Source organism: Lithobates pipiens, unplaced genomic scaffold (assembly GCF_037356315.1).
Source record: "Lithobates pipiens isolate NorthernLeopardFrog02 unplaced genomic scaffold, aLitPip1_a1.2 Scaffold_8, whole genome shotgun sequence".
NCBI lineage: Eukaryota > Metazoa > Chordata > Amphibia > Anura > Ranidae > Lithobates > Lithobates pipiens.
This window is the reverse complement of record NW_027507903.1, coordinates 429,893,806-429,916,569: the sequence shown is the minus strand read 5'-3', so window position 1 is coordinate 429,916,569 and position 22,764 is coordinate 429,893,806. Positions and strand designations below refer to the sequence as shown.

At 44.0% G+C, this 22,764-nt stretch overlaps 1 protein-coding gene across 3 annotated transcripts in view; it reads right to left on the bottom strand.

Annotated features, from left to right (window-relative positions):
* CANX (calnexin) overlaps positions 1–22,764 on the bottom strand; it is a 95,468-nt gene that overhangs the window by 54,268 nt on the left and 18,436 nt on the right. For all 3 annotated transcript variants that reach the window (XM_077474287.1, XM_077474285.1, XM_077474286.1), the window contains exons 2-4: positions 18,429–18,647; positions 11,312–11,385; positions 4,536–4,594 (exon numbers count right to left, since the gene is read on the bottom strand). In XM_077474287.1, coding sequence (XP_077330413.1) covers positions 4,536–4,594; positions 11,312–11,385; positions 18,429–18,644 — 349 coding nt within the window. In that variant the 5' untranslated portion in view covers positions 18,645–18,647. The remainder of the gene's footprint in view (positions 1–4,535; positions 4,595–11,311; positions 11,386–18,428; positions 18,648–22,764) is intronic.

Below are 22,764 nucleotides of genomic sequence, written 5' to 3'. Positions count from 1 at the left end.
CTGTACTGTAATTCAGAGTACGGGACTCCGGTGCCTTCTTGCACATTGCACCCCCACAGGGGCCGGTTGCCCCTTTCTGTTTTGGGAGGAAGGCCCCCTCCGGTTTGGGTGGGGAGGTTGGGGTTTTTGTTTGGTTTATTCAAATCACTGCCTACCTGAGTCAGTTTACTATATGTTCAGCACAGGGATTATTATACAGGTGTTTGAAAATGGTGGTGTGGTGGGAGCTTGGAAACTCTCAAAGATGTCTTTCCTCCTGCAGAGTGGTGCAGGAAGCCCAATGTCTTTTTGTAAAACTGTGTCCTGGAACACCAGGGGTATAAACTCCAAGATTAATAGATCACTGGTGTTCCAGTTTTTGCAAAAACACTCTCCCCATGTATGCATTCTCCAGGAAACACGAGCCTGCGGAGACCCTGGGTGGGTCACTCCTAACACTCAACCTACTCGGACCTCGCAAGGAGAGTTGAGTATTCTTGTACGCAAGTCTCTACCCTTTCAACTACTGGCGCTAGAGGTGGACCCTGGTGGGTAGTTTGTCATTACTCATGCAACCATTATGAACTTTGAGCTAGTTATAGTGGGTCTGTACGTTCCCCCGCCTGCCTCGATCTCCTTCTTGTACCAAATTGTAACTAAAATGTATGCAGTATGCCACGGATAATGTCCTGCTGATGGGCGACTTCAACATGGTCCCAGACCCCAAAATGGATAGGCTGACCCAGTCGTCCGGCTCTGCCACTGAATTTCAGACCTGGGCAGAAGGGTTTAACTTCACAGACGTCTGGCGATGGAGGAACCCCCAACTGAAAGCATTTACATGCCACTCAGCATCATACAAAAAACATTTTCCAGGATTGACCTGGTGTATTCTGGGGGGCCTGTCCTCTCTAGAGTGAAGGGCATCACTATCCTGCCTAGAAGGGGGTCTCTCGGACTCCGGTTTCCCTGGCTCTCTCTCCGACTCGAGGATAGACATCCCAGGTAAGGCTGATATGGGTAACTTCTGGAAAAGAGAGATAGAACCATCTCTATTCTGGACACCTGGGATGCATTTAAAGTCTGCATGAGGGGGAATTTCCAAGCCCACAACGGTAATGTCCATAAGGGAACCCGTAGGGATCGACAGAGGGCTGAAGCCAGGGCCAAAACTCTGGAATCTGCATATGTTAGGAGACCGATCACCCCAGACATACTCACAACTTGGAGAGGGCCTGAGAGATGTCAATCTCATCCGTACCTCTGCTACAAGGATACACTTGCTCCATCAGAGCCAGAGGATTTTTGAGCAGGGTGAGCGGAGCGGCCGTCTACTGGCATGGCCATCACGGGAGCACTCCTCCCCTGTATCCATATCCCGGATCCAGTCGCCCAGTGGGGAAGTCCTGACTGACTCGCCCCAAATGAATGCTCAGTTTGCTTCCTATTACCAGGACTGCTATAGCCCCAGGGCGCAGTATACAGAAAAGGAACTGCGTGAACATCTGGACCAGGTAGATTTACCATGTCTTACAGATACTGCCAGGGAGAAATTGGATAGCCCCCTGACCCTTAAAGATATCCAAATGGTGGTAAAATCCCTGCAAAACAAGAAGACACCAGGCCTGGATGGGTACCTGGAGGAGTTCTATAAACAATATGCGGATGGCCTCCTCCCTACATTCCGAGTGGATCTGGTGAAGGCACTTGAGGGAGGTACTTTGCCTCCATCTATGTCAGAAGCGGTAATTGTAGTCCTCCCTAAGCCTGGCAAGAATCCTGAAATATGCTCTTCCTACTGGCCCATATCACTCCTAAATGTTGACTTGACGATACTTGCTAAAGTATTGGCAGGCCGCCTGAACACAGTAATCACAGCTCTTGTACACCCAGGTCAATCCGAGTTCATGCCAGGCAGGGGGACAGATATCAATATACGTAGACTGCTGACACATATGAATAGGGTTCCAGAGGATAGTCTGGGGGTGGTGGTGTCCCTGGACGCCGAAAAAGCCTTTGATTCGGTTGAATGGGAGTAATTCTGGGCTGTCCTCTGGAAATTTGGACCAACATTTATTAAATTGGCTGCGCATGATGTTTGCCTCCCCTAGTGTTCGAATACGGACTAACAATTCCCTCTCGCAGGCCTTCCCTCTGGGAAGGGGTACCCGCTCTCACCAGGGCTATTCGCACTGGCAGTGGAGCCCATGGCCTCGAAAATTTGAGATGCGTCTGCGGTTTGGGGATTTCAGGTGAGAGTGGTGGAGGAGAAAATAATATCATTGTATGCAGATGACACTATTCTGTATTTGGACGACGTCTCCTCCTCACTCCCAGCGGCCCTGCAGATAGTTAATGAATTTGGCCTATATTCTGGTGTTAAAGTCAACTGATAACCCTTAAACTCCACCAGACCTAGGCCACCCATGCAGAGTCAGTTGGTCTGGGTGGACAACTTTAAATATCTGGGGATATGCATGGGTGGGCCAATAGCCAAACACATGGATCTCAACCTAGCTCCCCTGCTGGTGAATTTCTCGAAAAGATGCAGACTGGAAGTCGTTGCCCCTGACCCCAGTGGGTAGAGCGAATCTTATTAAAATGGTCTTCCAAACCAAAATTCCTATACCTATTCAGAAATAGTCCAATTATAATCCCAATGTCCTATTTCAAGTCCATAGTCTCCTCCTTTATATGGCTAGGCAAGGTACCCAAGATTGGCACTGTCCACACTGCAACTGTCATTGGGACAGGACGGGCTCACTCTTCCCAACTTCCAGCACTATTACTGAGCAGCCATACTAGTGACTGATAATCCGGCTGTGACCCTGGAAGCAGCAATTCTGGGTTCATATGCTGCGCTTAGCAACTTTGTGTTCCTCTGAGTCAGGGCTCACCCCAATCTGACTACTCTGATGCGCACAACCATTGTGGTGTGGAATCAAGCCAGGGTAATATACCGTGTCCCAGGCACTATTTCTCTCCACGTGCCCCTGTGGGGCAATCCTAATCTTTCTAATTTCGGTGGCATACCAGATTCACAGATATGGGCAAATAGAGGAATAGTGGGCTTAAAGCATCCGATAACGGACAGCAGACGACTGCCCAATTGGATGTTCTTTTTGTTTTCCACAGGTGAGGCATGCCTTCCAACAGCAATTTCCTGGTGGTGTCACCCTCGAGTCGGACCCAGTGGAGAGACTGACAACTACTAAGGTCCTAATGGCCCCCCTGTCTACAATCTACTTTCACATGTCAGCCTCTGTACCTACTAAACTGACTAAAATATATGCGAAATGGAAAAGGGACATACCATCCCTTGAAGAGGAAGACTGGGAGTCCTGTGTCTCCTCATATGTCTTGACCATGATCTCGGCTAGGGACAGTTTCATATAGTTGAAATTCTTGCATCTGGCTATATTATACACCGCAGAGACTGGTGGTCATTTACAGGGATAGGTCCCCAGACTGCCCTAGATGTGGAGGTGCGGAAACCTCCTTTCTGCACATGACTTGGTCATGCTCCGCGTTACAGGGGTTCTGGGAGCAAGTCCTGGCTGATGTCAGACAGCTGAAATCTCTCTCCTATGGCAGCCAGAAACTTTGTTGTTAAATGTGATTAGTGACCCCAATGTTGGGAAATACAAGAAACTGTTTGTGGCGTTTGCCACCTACTATGCCCGCAGGGAGATTTTGTTGAAATGGAAGTCTGAGCTTCCGCCCACCATCTTCACCTGGAGGAATACCCTGAATGCAGTCTTACCACTATATAAAACAACATGTCAATAGAAATTGTCAGACAAGATATGGTCCTCCTGGATAGACTCTTGGGGATCTTTACCACTGGAACTGTCTCCCCCCGCCGACCCAAATGCAGACTTGATCTAGTGGTATGGATCAGGAATTTGGAATTGGCATGTGCCCCCTCCCAGCTATCCTTTCTTTTCTCCTCCTCCCCTCTCCCTCATACTTCCCCTCTACTTGGATTCTGCCCTTTTTTAGCTATGCGATCCACTGAAGGGACATACAACTATGTCAAAACTGTGTCTATTTTGAAGTGCTCTGTGTACTTTTTTTTGTAGAGTTGTTACGTTTAACAACATTCAACACTGGATTGCTAAAGCAACAGGAATACCAAAAAAAGGCAACTTTATGCTTAAAGTGGTTGTAAACCTCAGACATGAAATATGAAGAGCATATCCCTGTATAGTGTGTACTTGCCTCAGTTAAAAGGACTAAGTATTGTTTATGTCTGCTGCATCGTTCCTCTGCTATCAGCATAAATCACTTATGATAAGTTTTGCTGAAACCAAGAGAAAATAAATAGTGACAGGGGAGGGACCTCCAGCTGATTGACAGCCTCATCTCTGTTCCTGTGGGCTGTATGGGGGGGGGATCTTTTCTCCTCACTGAGCTCTACAGAGTGTAAATTTCAGCTCTCCGCCCTGTTTTCTGAACTCTCAGACAAGCTTTATAAATTCAGCATAATGGATGTAAACAGAAGACTATGTAAATAGAGACTATAAAATGGCCTTAGAAAGTAGAAGTGTTCCTACCATCGTATTTAGCAATCTCATCATCGGTGTCATCTTTCTTGGCTCTTGAGAGGACCCACCTAGACAAGATTTTTTTTGTGTTAGTCCATCATTAAAAGTATTTGTGAACACATTGCATTAAAAAGAAATTATACAACAAATGGAATTGCATGTAAAAACGCATTGCTTTTTCATATATACATTTTTTTTTTTTTTATCAAAGCCTCATCAGGGCCCTTGTCACTACAGTGGGGGGGCGCGCATGTTCCCCACTATGTGTAAATAAGCCTACCCACAAGAAGTTGTTAGGGAGCCTTGCCGCACAACTGCCACAGCATCCTGTAACTCAGCAGTAACCCTAGGAATGCAAACTGACAATGACTGTACCAATCTTCTTCCCTGCCTGTTGTGATCAGCTTGAAACAGGAACCCAGAAGAAATGACAGGGTCAGTTTTTTTAAAGTGATATTATAATAATAATTTTTTTTTTTTTTTTTTTTTTAGGAGGCAACTATGCACCTTTAAAGTAGAAAAAGGACTTCAAAAACTGTGCACAAAAATAGGGGTGGAAACTGAATATACCTGCAACAGCAGGAAAATTGGACCAAGCAGCAACCAGTGTTAATTATTATTTTTTTTTTTAAGGATTGAAAAATTGAATTAAAGTGGTTGTAAACCCCATTCATGAAATTTGAACTAAGCACATATATCTGTAGTGTTCTCTCCAAAGCTCTTTGCTTTTCTCCCTGGTGCTTCGTTCCTCTGACAATATATATATATTTTTTTTTACACGATCTGCACTTTTGAAAGGGCGTAGAAAGGGGAAGATGGTAGATATACAAGTAAAACACATGTAGGAGGATGTCCTTCATCTGTGGCTATTCAATTCACTCGGTATATGTGAGGGTTTACAACCACTCTAAGTCAACTGACGAGAACCAAGACGATAATCAATTCCAAATTTTCATCATCAATACAAAAAGAAAATGTGAGGGAGGGACATTTTCTCACCTGAACTTCCTCTTTTCTGGGCTATTCATCTGTCAAAGCCCCAGCCCCCTGACAAGCTGTATTGGCTGAGAGGTGCAGGCTCCCCGTATGACTGGCTGCTGCCTGGGATTTCTGGAACAATGCCCTGCAAACCACCACCCAGTAAGGTAGCAGTGCTTAGTACTGTATAATATAACAGCCTCCCCAGACCAGTTTTCTGCCCTGTGCCCTCCCATTTACTTTCCCATCCCCCACTGCATGTTAGGGGTCAACCGATATAATTTTTCCAGGGCCACTATGAATTATTTTTTTTGGCTACCTTTCAGGCCGATAGCAGGTGCCGATATTTTGTACATTTAAAGTTTTTATTTTTACACTGTCCTTTAATTTTTTCTTTTTTTTAACATTTTATTGCTGTCACAAGGAATGTAACATCTTTGTGACAGTAATAGACAGGGAACGTTCCTCTATGGAGGGATCTGGGGTCTATAAGACCCCAAGCCACCTCTGCACTTGAAAGCCACCTCTGCACTTGGTTTTGTATTCAAAACCAAAAAAAAAAAAAAAAACGTGAATATCGGCCGCTCCAATAATCGGTCGACCCCCTACTACAAGTTATTCGATATTTACTCCGGAGTTTGGAAGTTCTAGAGAAATGCTTTAAAATGCATTACAATTTAACTAAACCCATTTGAATTTATTCGGCTAAAGTTTGGCTACAATTAAAACAATTCAGATATACAAATCTAAAATGGCATTTTAGTCAAAAGACTGACAAACTAAAATCAAAATTTGACGTCAACATTAACAGCAACATGGTCAACAGAAGAAAAGAAAAAAAAAAAAAAAATACATTTCAGGTAGTGTGTTCAATACTTTTCCCTGTGTCATTCCATTTTATTACACATAAAGCAGAGTTCCACTTGTTTTTCAGTTTATTGAAAGTCAGCAGCTACAGGTGCATAGCACCCCCGATCTCTGGATCACAGGTTTAATGCCAGGCCCCTGCAGACAATCATTAGAGCTGTCCGTTTATACCTCCCGCATGGGAAGACAGTTACTAGGTGCAAGAAGTGTCAATGTACTACAAGAGTGCTCACAAGCACCCTTGAAGTTCACAAAAAAAAAAAAAAAACACGATATACTGTCTGCCGCAGTGGTAGATGGGATTTGTACTTTATTCATTCACAGATCTCTGAATAATGTGGCTGTGTGAGCAGAGCCACACACAGCCACGCTGTTTTTAAATTGTGGCAGGTGGGGGGGGGGGGGAAGAACCCATGCAGTCACGCTGTACATAAACCAGGGCTCGACAAATCCAAAATGGGTTTTTGTCACTGACAGGTGCCTCTGCTACAGGGCTGGCTGTGGGTTCTTGTGAAAGTGGAGGCCCTCCAGACACAGAGCACTGTCTGGTAGTCGGGATGGAGCAGGAAGAGAGCAGCTGCTGACATCCTCCTCCCTTCTCCACACACTGTTGGCAGAGCAGCGCCGCAGTGTGTGAAACTGTGTGGAGAGGAGCTGTCAAAATTGAGGCTGAATGTCGGGGTGGGCTGGAGGGACCCAGCTATCCAACACCAGCCAATAGGATGAGATCTGGGCGGGGCCGTTACGTGTATGTGGCCCCACCCCTTTCACTACCCAATCATTGGCTGGATAGCTGCTGGGTCGCCCACCCCAGGTCCCGCACACCTCTGACAAAACGCTGAATTTGTCAGCTCTTCTCTCTCTCCATACAGATTCACAGGCTGCAGCACTGCAGAGCATGCAATCCAGTGCCACTTGCCAACCAGTGCCACCTGCCAGTGCCATCCACCAGTGCCAGTTAGTGCCAACGCGGGCCACCCAGTGCCACTTGTCAATCAGTGCCACCTGCCACCAGTTAGTGCCTAGTGCCACCTGCCAGTTAGTGCCACCTGCCAATGGCTGTTAGTGAAACCTGCCCGTGCCAACCAGTGCCACCTGCCACTTAGTGCCACCTACCAATGCCACCCGATAGTGCCAAGCAGTGCAATCCAGTGCCATCCACTGCCACTTGCCAATGCCAGTTAGTGCCACCTGCCAATGCCAACTAGTACAATCCAGTGCCACTTGCCAGTGACCTGTGCCACTTTCCAGTGCCACCTACCAATGCCATGTGCCAGTGCCAAGCAGTGCAATCCAGTACCGCCATCCAGTGCCACCTTCCAGTGCCTGTTAGTGCCACCTTCCAGTGCCCATCAGTTCCTACCTCAATGCCACCCCATCAATGCCCATTAGTGCAGCCTATCAGAGCACATCTATGGAGGAAAAAAAAAAAACGTATTTGCAAAATCTTAAAACAAAAGTTGATTTATTTATTTTTTTTAAATATTGCCCTTTTTTCTCTTGGCATCAGGCATGCACAATTCCTATTGCTCGATTCCCCAGGCATGCAGTTGGGCAGAGGATTTAAATAACTGGCTCCTAGATTCTAAGCAAATTTGTCAAGCCCTGACATAAACATAAATTAACTTATCCTTTAAAAAAAAGGGGGAGAGGCAGGGTAATCAACAGTGTGTGTGAGAGAGATAATTATATTTAAGAGTATATATACACACTAAACAGGAAGTAGAAAGACTAGATCTGAGTGTCCAAATCCCAAGGTGTTGTGGGATGTGGTAATTAATATGCAGCAAACCTGTCTGAACATAATCCTACGAGAATAGGTGAAAGACAAACAGAGCTTTGTTAGGAGGAGCAAGGGGATGTAAACCTAGAACAAACATTAGCAAACTAGCACACTGAAAATCGCAGATGAAAAGTCTGATAATACCGGCTCTCAAAGGAGCCTTCAGCAGTAGTCCTTCCTTAAAGTGGTTTACACCCTGTACAACAACTTTTACCTACCAGTAAGCCTAGATTAAGGCTTACCCATAGGTTTTGGAAATATCTCCTAAACCTCCAGTTTAGGATATAATTACAATAAAGTCTACGGCGCATGCGCACTTTAGAAAAGGGAAGATCGTGCCATTTCTAAATGGGTCAAACCATGACTGGCGGCTCCCACTTGCATACGTGGGAGTGACGTCACACAACTCTGGCCGGTCACAGAGCCAGAGTTCGCAGCCCACAGAAGGAAGGGGGTGAAGATGGACACTCACTGCTAGTGGGGACAGCAGTGACATCGCAGGCTTCAGTTTCAGGTAAGTGACACATAATGGGCTACAATGCGATGCATATGAGGCCCATTATGCTTTACCTTTTGCAGGGAAATAAAGAGGAAGTAAAACCTATCAGGGTGTACTTCCTCTTTAAGGCAACCACAGGGTAATAGGACACATTCAGTGAGTTCAGGGAATGTAAAGGATGAAGAATATCTGAAAGGAAGAAAGAAGTGTAAAATTTTGAAAGTCTTACTTAAGAATACTTTTGAATAGGAAAGTGCATTAAGAGGAAGAATAAGCAATGTAGCCACATTTAGCAATAGAAAACAAAAAACATTTCAAAGCCTTGGAAAAAAAAAAAAAAAAAAAAAAAAAAGTCTTAACAATGCCATAGAACCCAAACTGGTAAAACAGGAAAGCATATCATGCAAGCCTGGGAGACAGAGCAGATATATGAGGATCATAGGGAAAGGATCTGCCTCTTGCACCAAGTACAAAAGTAGCCAGATACTTATTCAGAAAAATAATAGCAGAAACCACATAGATCAAAAGACAGGGTGGAAAGAATAGGAGAGCACTGTAATGGGTTGAATTATCCTGGATGACAGACTCCTTAGAATAAGGATGGGAAGGAAAAAAAAAAAAAAAAACAGTACAGTATTTGCAACCTAGGATCTTACCAGCATAGGAAACTGAAGTCTCGGGGTTTGTGCAGCCCAAAAACATTTGGGGCAATACACATTAGGTGATAGAAACCTAATTGCAATGCAGAAGAAGAAAAGGGCAAGGTTTTGTTTTAAAATGCTACTTTATGCATTGACATACCTCCTTAGACCCAGTCTGTCTGGACAGTATGGTCACCTGCTAACTTGACACCACCCATAGGCAGTTTAACTCTTAAATAAGACTAGCATTGAATTCAAAGCAATTTTCCTTTAGCTAAATAGGAGCACAGAAGATTGTTGCTCCAGTCTTTTGAAAGTGTAAGACAATGGCTTTCCTAAATTCCCATCTCTGAATAACCAACACTGAGTGAGGGAACATGGAAGTATCTCCCCAGCATTAAACTAATTAGCCTTAAACAGGAGGGGAGGACAGAGGTAGATACCAAAAATGACACAAGTTGTAGTGGCCCAAAACAGCCACTAGATGTCAGCACATCACAAAACAGTAACAACCTAATGCAGCACACGGAAACATAGCATAGTTCAGCACAGGTTAAGAAAAATCTGGGAAAGTAGGGTAGAGACAACGTAACAAAACACCCCGTTATAAAGGTCCAGTGTGGAAGCAACAGGGATAAGTCTGAGCAACCAAACTAAAGAGGGATTATCATTGGGACCAGACAAAGAAACCACTAGTTATGGTTAGGGGCAAAGTCTGCAGTACAAAATAGGAGGCAGAGTCTGAAAGACTGAGGTACAACAAACAGTGGATTAAGATTGGGATTGTCCAGTCTCATCCAGATGTTCGCTGAAATTGGCACATGGACTGAAGTCACAAAACAAATCTCCTGCGCTTGGGTGCTAGGTCTACAGGTATGTGATGTAATCAGCCCTTTTATATGGAATGTCAAAGGTCTTGCTACCCTCCTCAGAACAATATTTGGAGTATAAACATTGCCGTTTACCTTTATTAAAATTTTTGGTAATGCACAAGGTCAGTGCGCCGTTCCTTATTTCCTACATGGAGTGAGAATCAGGAGGCTTGGACGCGCCACTGTCAAGTTACTAAAGAGACAACTTTCAGGGCCACATTGCCTACTCAGAGTGAGTGACTAATACACAGGATCATACCGGGGCTCTGCCACAGCTCTGGACCTGGAAAACACTACGCAGTAAAAAGTACACTTGGGTCTAGAAAGCCCCACAATGCAGAACCCAGTGACCATAGGTCACATAACAAGCTAACCCCACAATCAGCAGTCCAGGTACAGCCTTCAAACACATCATTTTCATCTATCCTCCCAGGACACCATCAAAAAACTAAGGCATGCTGGCAGTGGGAGAATTACATAGGATTGTCATGGCTTTTGTTTGTCACAATAAAATCCTTGTGTACAGTGGGGATCAAAAGTTTGGGCACCCCAGGTAAAAATGTGTATTAATGTGCATAACGAAGCCAAGGAAAGATGGAAAAATCTCCAAATGGCATCAAATTAAACATTAGACATTCTTATAATATGTCAAAAAAAGTTTAGATTTCCATCATTTACACTTTCAAAATTACAGAAAACAAAGAAAATGGCGTCTGCAAAAGTTGGGGCACCCTGCAGAATTTATAGCATGCACTGCCCCCTTTGCAAAGCCGAGACCTGCCAGTGTCATGGATTGTTCTCAATCTTCTGAGAAGAACAGGTGATGTCAATCTCAAAGGTTTTAAATGGCCAGACTCATCTGACCTTGCCCCATTTGCCCCACTGTATATAACCTAGTTGTCTATGAATCCTGTGCTCCTCATGAATCGAGATGACACCACTTTAATTGTACATTTACATACAGTAACCTTACAGAAGGTATTACATGCTTGATATTATGCAAGACATCTTCTTACTTCTAATTTTATCTGTATTCTCAAACTGACTTTTTTTAGTTAAGGAGACTAAAAGTGCATTAACAGGATATACAATGGCAGACCAAAATCTCATTCCAAGCATTACAAAGTCAGCCTACACATTCTTACCCTTCCAATGTGCCTTTGTCAAACGACTCTGCAAAAAGGACCTCACCAGTTGGGACTGGAGCTTTGTATGTAACCTGTAGTGAACAAAAAAGAAAAAAACAAAGACACATGAAACCATGCAATAAAACAGAGCTAAAGATATCAGTAAACCAAAAAATGTAATAATGCAGCTTACCAAAAAAAGATTGTGGGTGCATTAGTTTTCTTTTAGGAAAGAAAGAATCCTTTATTTCACTTATGATCCAACCAGTAACTCTTCCTTGTCTTGGTTCATACTTGTGTGGGTTGATGCAGGAGCAGGAATCACACCCGTTACCACAGCCACAGACAAAATGCACGTGGGGCCGCCATTCATTGTAAATGGCACCCCCACACATCTAAACATGGAGCGCGTTTTCAGGAAATTGCACGGTACAAAAGCACCACATCATTTCTGTGTGCCTGTGGTTTTAAAAAAAGTGCTGGAACCTATAGCCTGGATTTTGTACAGCAGCCCATTCAAGTGAACGTGGGCTGCACCAACCGCATAGATGTAAACCTAGCCTAATGCCGCGTACACAAGACCAGAGTCCGCCGGATAATGCACCCGTGTGTGGGCTCTGGCGGACTTTTTTTCCCCCAAAAGTCCAGCGGACTTAGAAAGTAGTTTTGACTCAAAAATTGTCCGCCGGACTGCGGGGGGGGGGGGGGGTGGGGAAGGGTATTTAACAGCACTTTAAGGCTGCTGCTTGCACTGAGCTTATAGTGAATAGGTCCCCAATATTCAGCTAAAGCATCAAATTTGTACAAACTCCTCATTAGGGAACACATCCCATAGGGAGAAGTTATGTGCATCACACAGAGCACTTAGCTTGCCAAGAGATCATGCCAGCTGTCTGCAGATTATAAAGTCAGTGTGCAAGTAGAAGGCCTGGAAAGCAACCAGCTTGTACAGTCAAAGTACACAGTAATAAGGGGATAACCAAATCACATTCTAGTACAGAGACATGCAGAACAAAACTGCAAAGTATCAGATTCAATTCAGTAGCTGGAAAAGTGTTGGTGCAGAATGTGCAAATCTCCAACTTGCATAACAATTCTACTCCCTACTTTTAGTTCTAGTTGGATCATATGCTTTTCAAGATTCGCCATCTTCTTTTCTAGGATCCTGGAAAAGGGATCACATCTTGACCCAAGATTTCCCCTAAGCCGTGAAGCAAATGTAGCTTTTATCTGGAGCATAATATTAAAAAAATATATACTTTTTAAATATCTCGTTACAAATTTCTAACTACTTAAAGTGGTTGTAAACCCTTACAAACCACTTTGACCTACAGGTAAGCCTAGATTAAGGCTTACCTGTAGGTCCAAGCAATATCTCCTAAACCTATATGGTTTAGGAGATATTTGCCCGAAAACGGGCACCGCTGTCTACGGCGCTTGCGCCGTAGACAGCGGCGCGCAGGCGCACTGAGCGCAGCATTTCCAAGACTGGAGCTGCCGCGCGTGTCGACTCCCGTGCGCATGCGCGGGAGTGACGTCATGGCGGCTTCGCCGAATGACAGCGGCGGAGCTGCGAGACGCCACCAGCAAGATTGATGCGGACTACAGGGGACAGCGGCGACTTCGCTGGCTCCTGTGTCAGGTAAGTGACACATAATGGGCTACTATGCGATGCATAGTAGTCCATTATGCTTTTCCTTTGCAGGGAATGAAAGAGGAAGTAAACCCATCAGGGTTTACTTCCTCTTTAAGTAATCAAGTTATTCTTACATATCTGCCTGAGCTTTTCATTTAGACCTGGTTCACACAGGGGCAGTTCAAAGTCTGAACTCTGAATCTGCCCTGTACAGCACAGCTTGCAAAATGACTTCTGTAAAGATGTAAGCCACTCTGAAGTCCTCCCAAAGACGTACAGGAAGCTTTTTCTTAATCAGAGCAACTTGAGATGTTCTTATTAGAACAGTTCCATTGTACAGAATGGAGCACGACTTGTCAGGCAGCCAAGTTGCCTGACAAGTCGCCCCTGTGTGAACCGGGTGTCTTGGACACTACTAGTATGAAGGGTCAAATTTATAAGGGATCGAGCACTGAATTGCAGGTAACTCTCCCGGTACAAAATCAGTTTACAGTTCCACAATGTGTTTCCATTAAAAGTACTCCTGGCAAAAGAAAAGTTTAGATGGGGATACCCAAACAGGTCAACTACTAAAAGGGTAGCACAGAAGACTGTGGTAAAGTCATTACTAAAATGTTACTATTTATTGTCACAGGAGACCAAGTGCACTTTGCGCTTGGTCCATTTCAAATCAACCCCTGGATTCTAAGCATTGTGGTCAGACGACAGTGTGACCTGTCAAATTGCTGTACACATACAGGGCACTGGCAAAAAATAAACAGAGCTGTAGCTCTGAATGATCTTTTACTATGAGTGAACAAGCCCGATTGCTCATTCACAATAGTTAGAGGAGTTTGCGAACCCCCACCAACAAAAAATAAAAAAAAGTCAGCAGCTACAAATATACTATAGCTGCTGACTTTTATTAGGACACTTACCTGTCTATCGATCCCACAATGTCAGCACCCCAGCCGATTTTTGGATCAGCTCTCAGGTGCTGCCACCGTTAAACACTAGAGGGAAACAGGCAGTGAAGCCTTTCAGCTTTACAGTCAGTTCCCTACTGCGCATGCAAGGTTTTCTAACTAGTCAGGCGGAGGAAAGATTTGGGGGGGGGGGGGGGGGGGGGGGAGGAGGATGTTGCTGGGCAGTCTCCCGGGAGTGGGTGATTGACACTAATTCTGTTTTTTTTTTCCCACCCAGAAAACGCCCCAACTGCTGATAACAGCATAAGTGTGCACAAACACATAGGATAACATGCTGGGGAGTTTATTGACTGCAAAAAAAAAAAAAAAAAAAAATACTAAAGGCTCCTGTTAAGTCACCACCTTTTCCTGATAAGAGAACACACCCAGCCTTGCTATAAATAAAACGGAAGCCATATTGCCCCCATGCATCACCAAAAATATTTATATACATCAAAAGAATCTAGAAGCGTTTGCATCAGAACCACTGCAGTAATGTTCGACTCTAATGTGGCCTGTAGTTCACCCCACATACAGCAGAGAACAGGCAAGACAATCACATGAACTCTATTACACGTGTTGTAATTTATGTAAAGTCTTAATAGGAACTTCCATTAAAGATTTTATTTTCTTAGTCTTACTGTGCTATACCCACATTTATTATTATGACCCCAAAACGATTAGCCACATTCTTTTAGTAACATTTGGTTTATACTAGCTGGGAGATAGAAATCTAATGTAGGGTCCCCACAGCTAGAAAAACCATTTTTAACCACTTGCCACCCACCACATAGCAATGTGACGTCAGCAAAGTGGTTCTGTTAGCCTGACCAGACGTCATATGACGTGACAAACAAAACCCGGTGCGCAGAGGCTTCTTACCAAGTGATCAGCTGTGACCAATCACAGCTGATCAGCGCATGAACCAGAATGGCTTTTCTCGGTTCGCGCTGACAGGGAGAGTCGATGGGCTGCTCTCCCTGTCAGAGGGGGTGTCTGCGCTGATAATCAGCACACTGATTATCAGTGCAGCCCCTCATCAGAGCTGCCTATGAGCTGCCAGCCTGTGCCCCATAAAGAACGCTCGCCAGTGGCTAAAGTACCAATCAGTGCCCATAAATGTGCAAATCAGTGCCCCATCATTAATGCCTGTCAGCGCACTTCAGATGCCATTCAGTAATCCCTGTCACCAGCTCCTCATCAGCGCTGCCCATCAGTTTTGTTTTTTTCAAAAATTTCTATCTTTAGTTTGTTTAGCAAAAAATAAAAACCCTAATGTTGATCAAATATCATCAAAAGAAAGCTCTATTTGTGGGAAGAAAATGATAAAAATTTAGTTTGGGTACAGCGTTGTATGACCACGCAATTGTCAAAGCGCAACAATGCTGAAAGCTGAAAATTGTCCTGGGCAGGAGGGGGGGGGGGGGGGGGGGGGAGTACCCGGTATTGAAGTGGTTAAAAGGACTGTGTAACTGTCAATGACTTGACCAAACCCAGTTTGAGATACTAGAAGTAGTGACACACTTACTAGATAAAATCTAAAAAGACCTCTCATGCTTTCAATAAATCCTCCTTGAACCTGGCTAAAGCAATTCTTCCAGTTATATAAAACGGAACCAAACCATGTAACCCCTTCCCGTTTACCCCTTTTTCAATCAGGAGGTTCAGAGGAACAGTCCCTACTCACTGCAATGAATTCACCCACTGGAACAGATTTCCGTATGTGCAAAGAATGACCACTAGAACCCTTTAACCACTTTCAGACCGGACCAATTTGCTGGTCAAAGACCAGACCACTTTTTGCGATTCGGCACTGCGTCGCTTTAACTGACAATTGCGCGGTCGTGCGACGTGGCTCCCAAACAAAATTGACGTAATTTTTTTCCCACAAATAGAGCTTTCTTTTGGTGGTATTTGATCACCCCTGCGGTTATTTTTTGCGCTATAAACAAAAATAGAGCGACAATTTTGAAAAAAAACACATTATTTTTTACTTTTTGTTATAATAAATATCGCCCAAAAATATATAAAAAAACATTTTTTTCCCCTCAGTTTAGGCCGATACGTATTCTTCTACATATTTTTGGTAAAAAAAAAAAAAAAAAAAAAAAAAATCGCAATAAGCGATTGAATGCTTTGCGCAAAAGTTATAGCGTTTACAAAATAGGGATAGTTTTATAGCATTTTTATTAATTTTTTATTATTTTTTTTTTTACTAGTAATGGCGGCGATCAGCGATTTTTATTGTGACTTTTTTGCTGACACATCTGACATTTTTGACACATTTTTGGGACCATTGTCATTTATACAGTAATCACTGCTATATAAATGCAGTGATTCCTGTGTAAATGACACTGGCAGTGAAGGGGTTAACCAGTGGGTGGCAGTGTAGGGGTTAAGTGTTCCTAGGGGCGTGTTACTAACTGTGGGGGGGTTGGGCTTTCATTTAGTGAACACTGATCTCTGCTCCAATCACATGGAGCAGAGATCAGCGTCACTAGTTGCTAGGCAGAATGGAGAAATGTTGTTTACAACGGCACTTCTCCATTCGGCCGCTCCGTGAGACGATCGCGGGGATGCCCGCGGCGATCGAGTCCGCGGGTCCGGCAACCGGACTCACGGGGGTCCCGACCAGCGCGATGGCAGGGCGGCAAATTCAAAGGGACGTACATGTACGCCCATTTGCCTGCCCGTGCCATTCTGTGGACGTACATAGTCGTGCGCTGGGTCGGCAAGTGGTTAATGTAGAAATTCCTGCACATGACTTGGCAAAAGCATGCATGGATACAACACCTGCAGCCACATACCCCATTATTGTGAATAAAGTAAGTCAATAGAAGTCACACACACACACACTTGTAAAACACAATTTCAGGTCATAAACATCCAAATACTGGACTATTACTACAGTTCCAGGATGTATATGTCACCTTTCCACACTTGGGAGGTAGGCAATGCATCTCCCCAAACCACGCATTTCATCCATAAAGGTGCTCATCTACAAAGACAGGGAGCAGTGTGGCTGTGTGTGTGTGTGTGTGTGTAAATATATGTGCAACAAAAAGAGGGAATGCATTGTGTGCAACCCATTATTCAGAATAAACAGAAACTACATGTTGTCCACGGGTGTTTCACTTCTTGCTACAGACCCAACCAACAAAATCTTGCTGCAGATTTTGAATAGAGATTCCTTTTAATAGAGCCACGGAGGCTGTAAAACAATCATGTTTGACATAAGGAAAGTGTTCCTGGAAAAGGTATCCATTTTATCCAAAGGGTACAGAAGCAGAATGGAACTGTATTCTACACTGCCAGTTCAATTGCTTAGTTGTATTTACCTGCCACTTTAACTTCCAAGCATTTGCCTGAAAACTTTCTACAATATTTGAAATAGTGCAAGAGTATCATAAAAGCACTGCACCACTTTCTAAATTGCACCAGTGTTTTCTACCCGTTAGAACCTTCTAAAAATCATGGCCTCAGGAACCATAGACTGAAATGGAGAATCAATGGACTTTGCATTTTTTCCATGGCTTACAGATGCCATTTTTTTTTTTAACTATGCTTAAATTATACAGATGTTAGCTTTAATGTTTAAAGCAGTACCAAACTCAAAAGCAAACATTAGGTTGCATCTTACAAATTCTGAAAATGCGATGGCTGCATTTTATTTGCTTTCTTCCATTTTCATCTGGTGATCCAGCCAGCAAGTCTGTTCTTCACAAGCACAAGCTCTCTGGCAGAATGATGAGACATGCCATTAACAGGGGTGATTAAAATTATCAGTTTTTATTTAACATCTTTACTCCAAAAGGAAAAAAAAAAACCTGTTGCTGTAACCGATTTTAAAGTGTGAGCTGGAGTTTGCCTGCTATTGTATTCAAATCTGTCAGGTCATCCAACACTCCCTCCCCCCCAGGCGGACAATGCTGCTGTGAGGAAGGGAGAGCCACCGAGGGACCCCAGAAGAGCAGGTTTGGGGCCTACTCTGTGCAAAACAAGCTGCACAGTGGAGGCAAGTATACTTTTTTTTTTCCAAATAAAACAAACCCTTACAATTACTTTAAAGTGGTTGTAAACCCTTACAAACCACTTTGACCTACATTTAAGCCTAGATTAAGGCTTACCTGTAGGTCCAAGAAATAGCTCCCAAACCTATATGGTTTAGGAGATATTTGCCCGAAGACGGGCACCGCCATCTACGGCGCATGCGCCGTAGACAGCGTCGCGCAGGCGCACTGAGCGGGGCATCATCGATGACGGCAATGCCGCGAGTCTCGGCTCCCGTGCGCATGCGCGAGAGTGACGTCATTGCTGCTCCGGCGAATCACAGCGCCGGAGCAGCGAGACCCACCAAGAAGATGGACGCTTAGAACTACAGGGGACAGCTGGCTCCTGTGTCAGGTAAGTGACACATAATGGACTACTATGCGATGCATAGTAGTCCATTATGCTTTGCCTTTACAGGGAATGAAAGAGGAAGTAAACTCATCAGGATTTACTTCCTCTTTAAATATTGATGCAACATTTGTTTTAATTAGAGAGGGGGACCCACCTTTGGAGCAGGTGGTGGAGTGCTGGTCTCTGGCTTTGACTCTTCACCTTCAATGATATCAACCAAATCGTCATCTATGTCTAATCCATCATCGTGGTCGTGGTCATGGTCGTGGTCATGGTCATGGTGGTGGTGGTGATGGTCCCCGCCATGTGCCTTTATTGTTACTAATCCAATAATTAGAAAGGCTGCAAAAAGTAACCACTTCTGATCCATGATCTAGGAAAAAGAATGAAAAAAAAAAATAGTATTAGTCAGGACATTAAAACAAACTAAGCAATTCAAATGGCACCACAAGCTCGATGCTATGAGTTACACTCTGGATTAATACTTTTTCATTTTCCAAATTGTTTTTGCTAAACCAACATAATTAGGCAACTAAATATCACACACAGAACTCGGCTATGGAAAATGTTTTACTAGGTGAGAGTAGGAGGTTGGACTGTTAATGTGTATTGGTGTGCGCAAAAGGAAAAAAGGGAACAGCAATGATTAGAAAAGCAGAGAATGGGTAGAAAAATTAAAATTGGAAGTTTGGAAATAATAGAAAACTTCTTGGTCAAAGGAATTTTCAGACAGTGTATGTGGTTTTTGTTCAGAAATGAAGTGAAAATTTCAAAACAAAATTCTCATTCAGCGAATGTACAAAAGGTTTTTCATCTGAATATTCTCACCTGAAAATTGATCCGTGAGGCCGGCATAAGGCTCGGTACACACCTATGAAGTTTTTGCCCCATGATCTGTTTCTGCAGTGCTTTTTTGCTGTGCATTTTGATTTTTGCACACATGATTTTACTGCAATTTGCGTTTTTTGCATTTTTTTGGGCAGATTAAAAAACACAAGTTGCTGCAAAAAACACATTACATTCTTTTCTGCAGCTTCTCCACTGAAGTATATTGAACAAAAAAAAAAAAAAAAAAAAAAAATCACCGTTTTGCATTAAAAGTCCCTGACCTTTTCCAAATAAGCAGCGGCTGAAAAAAGCACAGATCTGAACGTGTCCCATAGGAAACCATGTAAATGAACTGTAGTGCGTTTATGCAAAAAGCACCAATAAACACATAGATGTGAACCAGGCCTGACGTTAACATAATGGGGTTAAAAACACTAAAATTAGCCCTTTATAGTACAAAAAAAAGCAGATAATCACTACTGGAAGGGGTTCATTTGTTTACTGTAGAACGATGAAAGTAATATTTACAGTAGTGATTATATTTTTGTACTATAAAGGGCTCATTTTAGTTTTTTTTTAACCCCATTATATTACTGGCCGATTAATCGATTATGAAAATAGTAATCAATTTCGTAATCGATTAGTTGTTTCAACCCTAATCAAAACAAAATCAAAAAAATCCACAGCAAAACAATAACAGGGTACAGGAAAATGCTGACCTGTTTCGCACCGTAATCAGTGCTTACTCATAGCTTTGATAGTGTTTTGATGTGACCCACGTTGTTTTAATTAAAGATGGGATTTTAAGGGCCGGTTCACACTGCAGGCGAGGCGAGGCGACTCCGACTTGCCTCGCCGCGACCTGCAGCGGCCTCGGCGGCGACTTGCAAATGACTTCTGTATAGAAGTCAATGCAAGTCGCCCCGAGGTCACCCAAAAGTAGTACAGGAACCTTTTTTCTGAGTCGGAGCGACTCGAGTCGCTCCTCTCAGAACGGTTCCATTGTACAGAACGGGGGCGACTTGCGAGAGCGAGGCGTGTCGCCTCGCCCGCTGTGTGAACCGGCTCTTAGTCTTTTTCCAGTGTGTGGCTATCCAGAGTTTCGTCCTGCTTGTTTGCTCATAGTGTGTGTAATGGCCAGCACCTGGGGCTCATCAATAGGAGACAGAGCTTCAGTCCTCAATGATTACTTTGGAGCGGTGGTTCATCCTTTCTCCCAATTGCTTCCACACACTCCCGGTAATGGCTATCCAGGGCCTAGGCCCAACACAGTGGTGCTGCCCGGGTAGAGGGGGGGGGGGGGGGGGGGGGGATTAGAGCGGACTCACATCCACTCACCTCCCCTCCTTGTTGCTGACCCGGGAAAGCGACATGTTTGACATTTTCTGGTCTAAATCTCAGTGTCCCCAGCCAGCATACCTGGGAAAGGATCTTTTGCAATGCATTCAATGGAGCCCAGGGAGACATACAGGGTCTAAAAGACTGGCTGGCTATCTTATTAAAGAAAACCTGCCTAGGCACGCAGAAAATTTATATATATATATATATATATATATATATATATATATATATATATATATATATATATACACACACACACACACACACACACACACACACACACACACACACGTTGCTGTCCACTTAAACTTTGCCTCCGCAAAGACACAGGAAACAATTTGAAGGCCAACACAGGTACTTTCAGGCACTACAGGTTACCTGCAATTTAGCATCTTTGGAAACATTTTAGACTAGGTCGTGTCTTATTTTCCTAAAGAGCCGCAACACAGAAAAATATAATTTTGACCCTGCCAGAAATGCAAACAACTCTTAAGTTCCTGTTGATCGATATACTGAAATCCCAGTGCCTAATGTTCCCCTTCGATTACAAAACACATCCTACCATATGTAGGGTCGACAACGGATATTTAAAAAAAAAAAAAGTTCATGTTATGGATATTTTTACTTAGTAACATTAATCCAGCTTGAACCAATATAACTGAATATACCATACCTGTGGGATCACTCCAGAAGCTGTAAATCACCACAGCGAACTCACCATTGTGATCTCCACTAGCTTCCAGGACCTGTGCCGAGTGGCTGTCCTGCAGAATTATGAACATAGGAGGTCGCCTTCTCAGCACATGTGCCATTCAAGGAATGCTGTGCATTCTCTCAATTGATGCAAAGCATTCTCCAACTGGATAAGGTGGAGAGGCGGGGTGATAATGTCATGCTCTCCAACTCATACACAGAACGCTGTGCATGCATTACATTTTTCTGTACTTGCCCTTTTAACCACTTAAGGACCGCCTCACGCCGATAAACGTTGGCAGAATGGCACGGTTGGGCACAGGCACGCTGCCCTTTCAGAGCCCAGCCGTGGGTCGTGCACCGCCCTCCCGACCCGGTCCTGAGCTTCGTGACCGTGGAACCCGCTCACCGCCAGTGTCTCGTGATCGGGTCACAGAGCTGAAGAACAGGGAGAGCTAAGTGTAAACAAATGTGTTTTTTTAATATATTTTTTAGGGATATTTATTATAGTAAAAAGTAAAAAGGTGATCAAATACCACCAAAAGAAAGCTGTGTGTGTGTGTGTGGCGCAAGACGCCAGTTTTGCTTGGGAGCCACGGCGCATGACCACGCAATTGTCAGTTAAAGCGACGCAGTGCCAAATCGCAAAAAGGGGCCTGGTCCTTTAACTGGAAAATGGTCCAGGGCTTAAGTGGTTAAAAGAGCCAAAACATGTAAAAATCTGTATGTATTCTAAAGATGTACTACCTTATTTAAAAATTTTGCTCAGACATAGGCTTTAACAGCGCACACCATTCAAAAGAAAATACTCGTTCAACCTTTGTTAAAAGCGGAGCAGGTATCCTGTCCCCACTTCCGGGAGTCCAGGCCACAGTGCATTACGTCACAGCTCCGCTCCTACCTCCTCCCCTGCTCCCGGGCCAGGAGGAGAGCGCAGCGTTGCCTCACGCATGAGCTGTAGGGTTTCCAGTGTGAACACTGCCGGATTCCCTTACTAGCAATGATGGCCCTGCCAGCTGACAGCTGATGGAAACATCAGCTGTGGCGCAAACATCGCTGGACTTCAGGACAGGCAAGTGTCATATTATTAAAGTGGTTGTAAACTCTTACAAACCACTTTGACCTACAGGTAAGCCTAGATTAAGGCTATATGCCATTAGTGGCGGCCCCCGTGCGCATGTGCGGGAGTGACGTCATCACTGCACCGGCGTTGTGAGTGGCCGGAGCAGCGATATCCGGAAGAAGATGGACGCTCCATACTGCAGGGGACAGCTGTGACACCGCTGGCTTCTGTGTCAGGTAAGTGACACATAATGGGCTACTACTTTTGCAGGGAGACAAAGGAAGTAAACCCATTAGGGTTTACTTCCTCTTTAAAAGTCAGCAACTGCAGTATGTGTAACTGCTGGCTTTTAATTGCAGGGGAGGGTGGACCTCCTCAGAAGAAAATATACTATAGCTTGTTTTTGTCCAAGACACAAAAATAAAAGTACCAGCATCTGGCAGATTTAACACAAAGTAGGTCAGTAAAACATACTGGTCTCCTATATCTGTTAGTCTGTTCTGAATGTGAATTGTAATTTACAGGGATGACATTAGAATCAGTTGGCCAAATTTTACAATCGGTT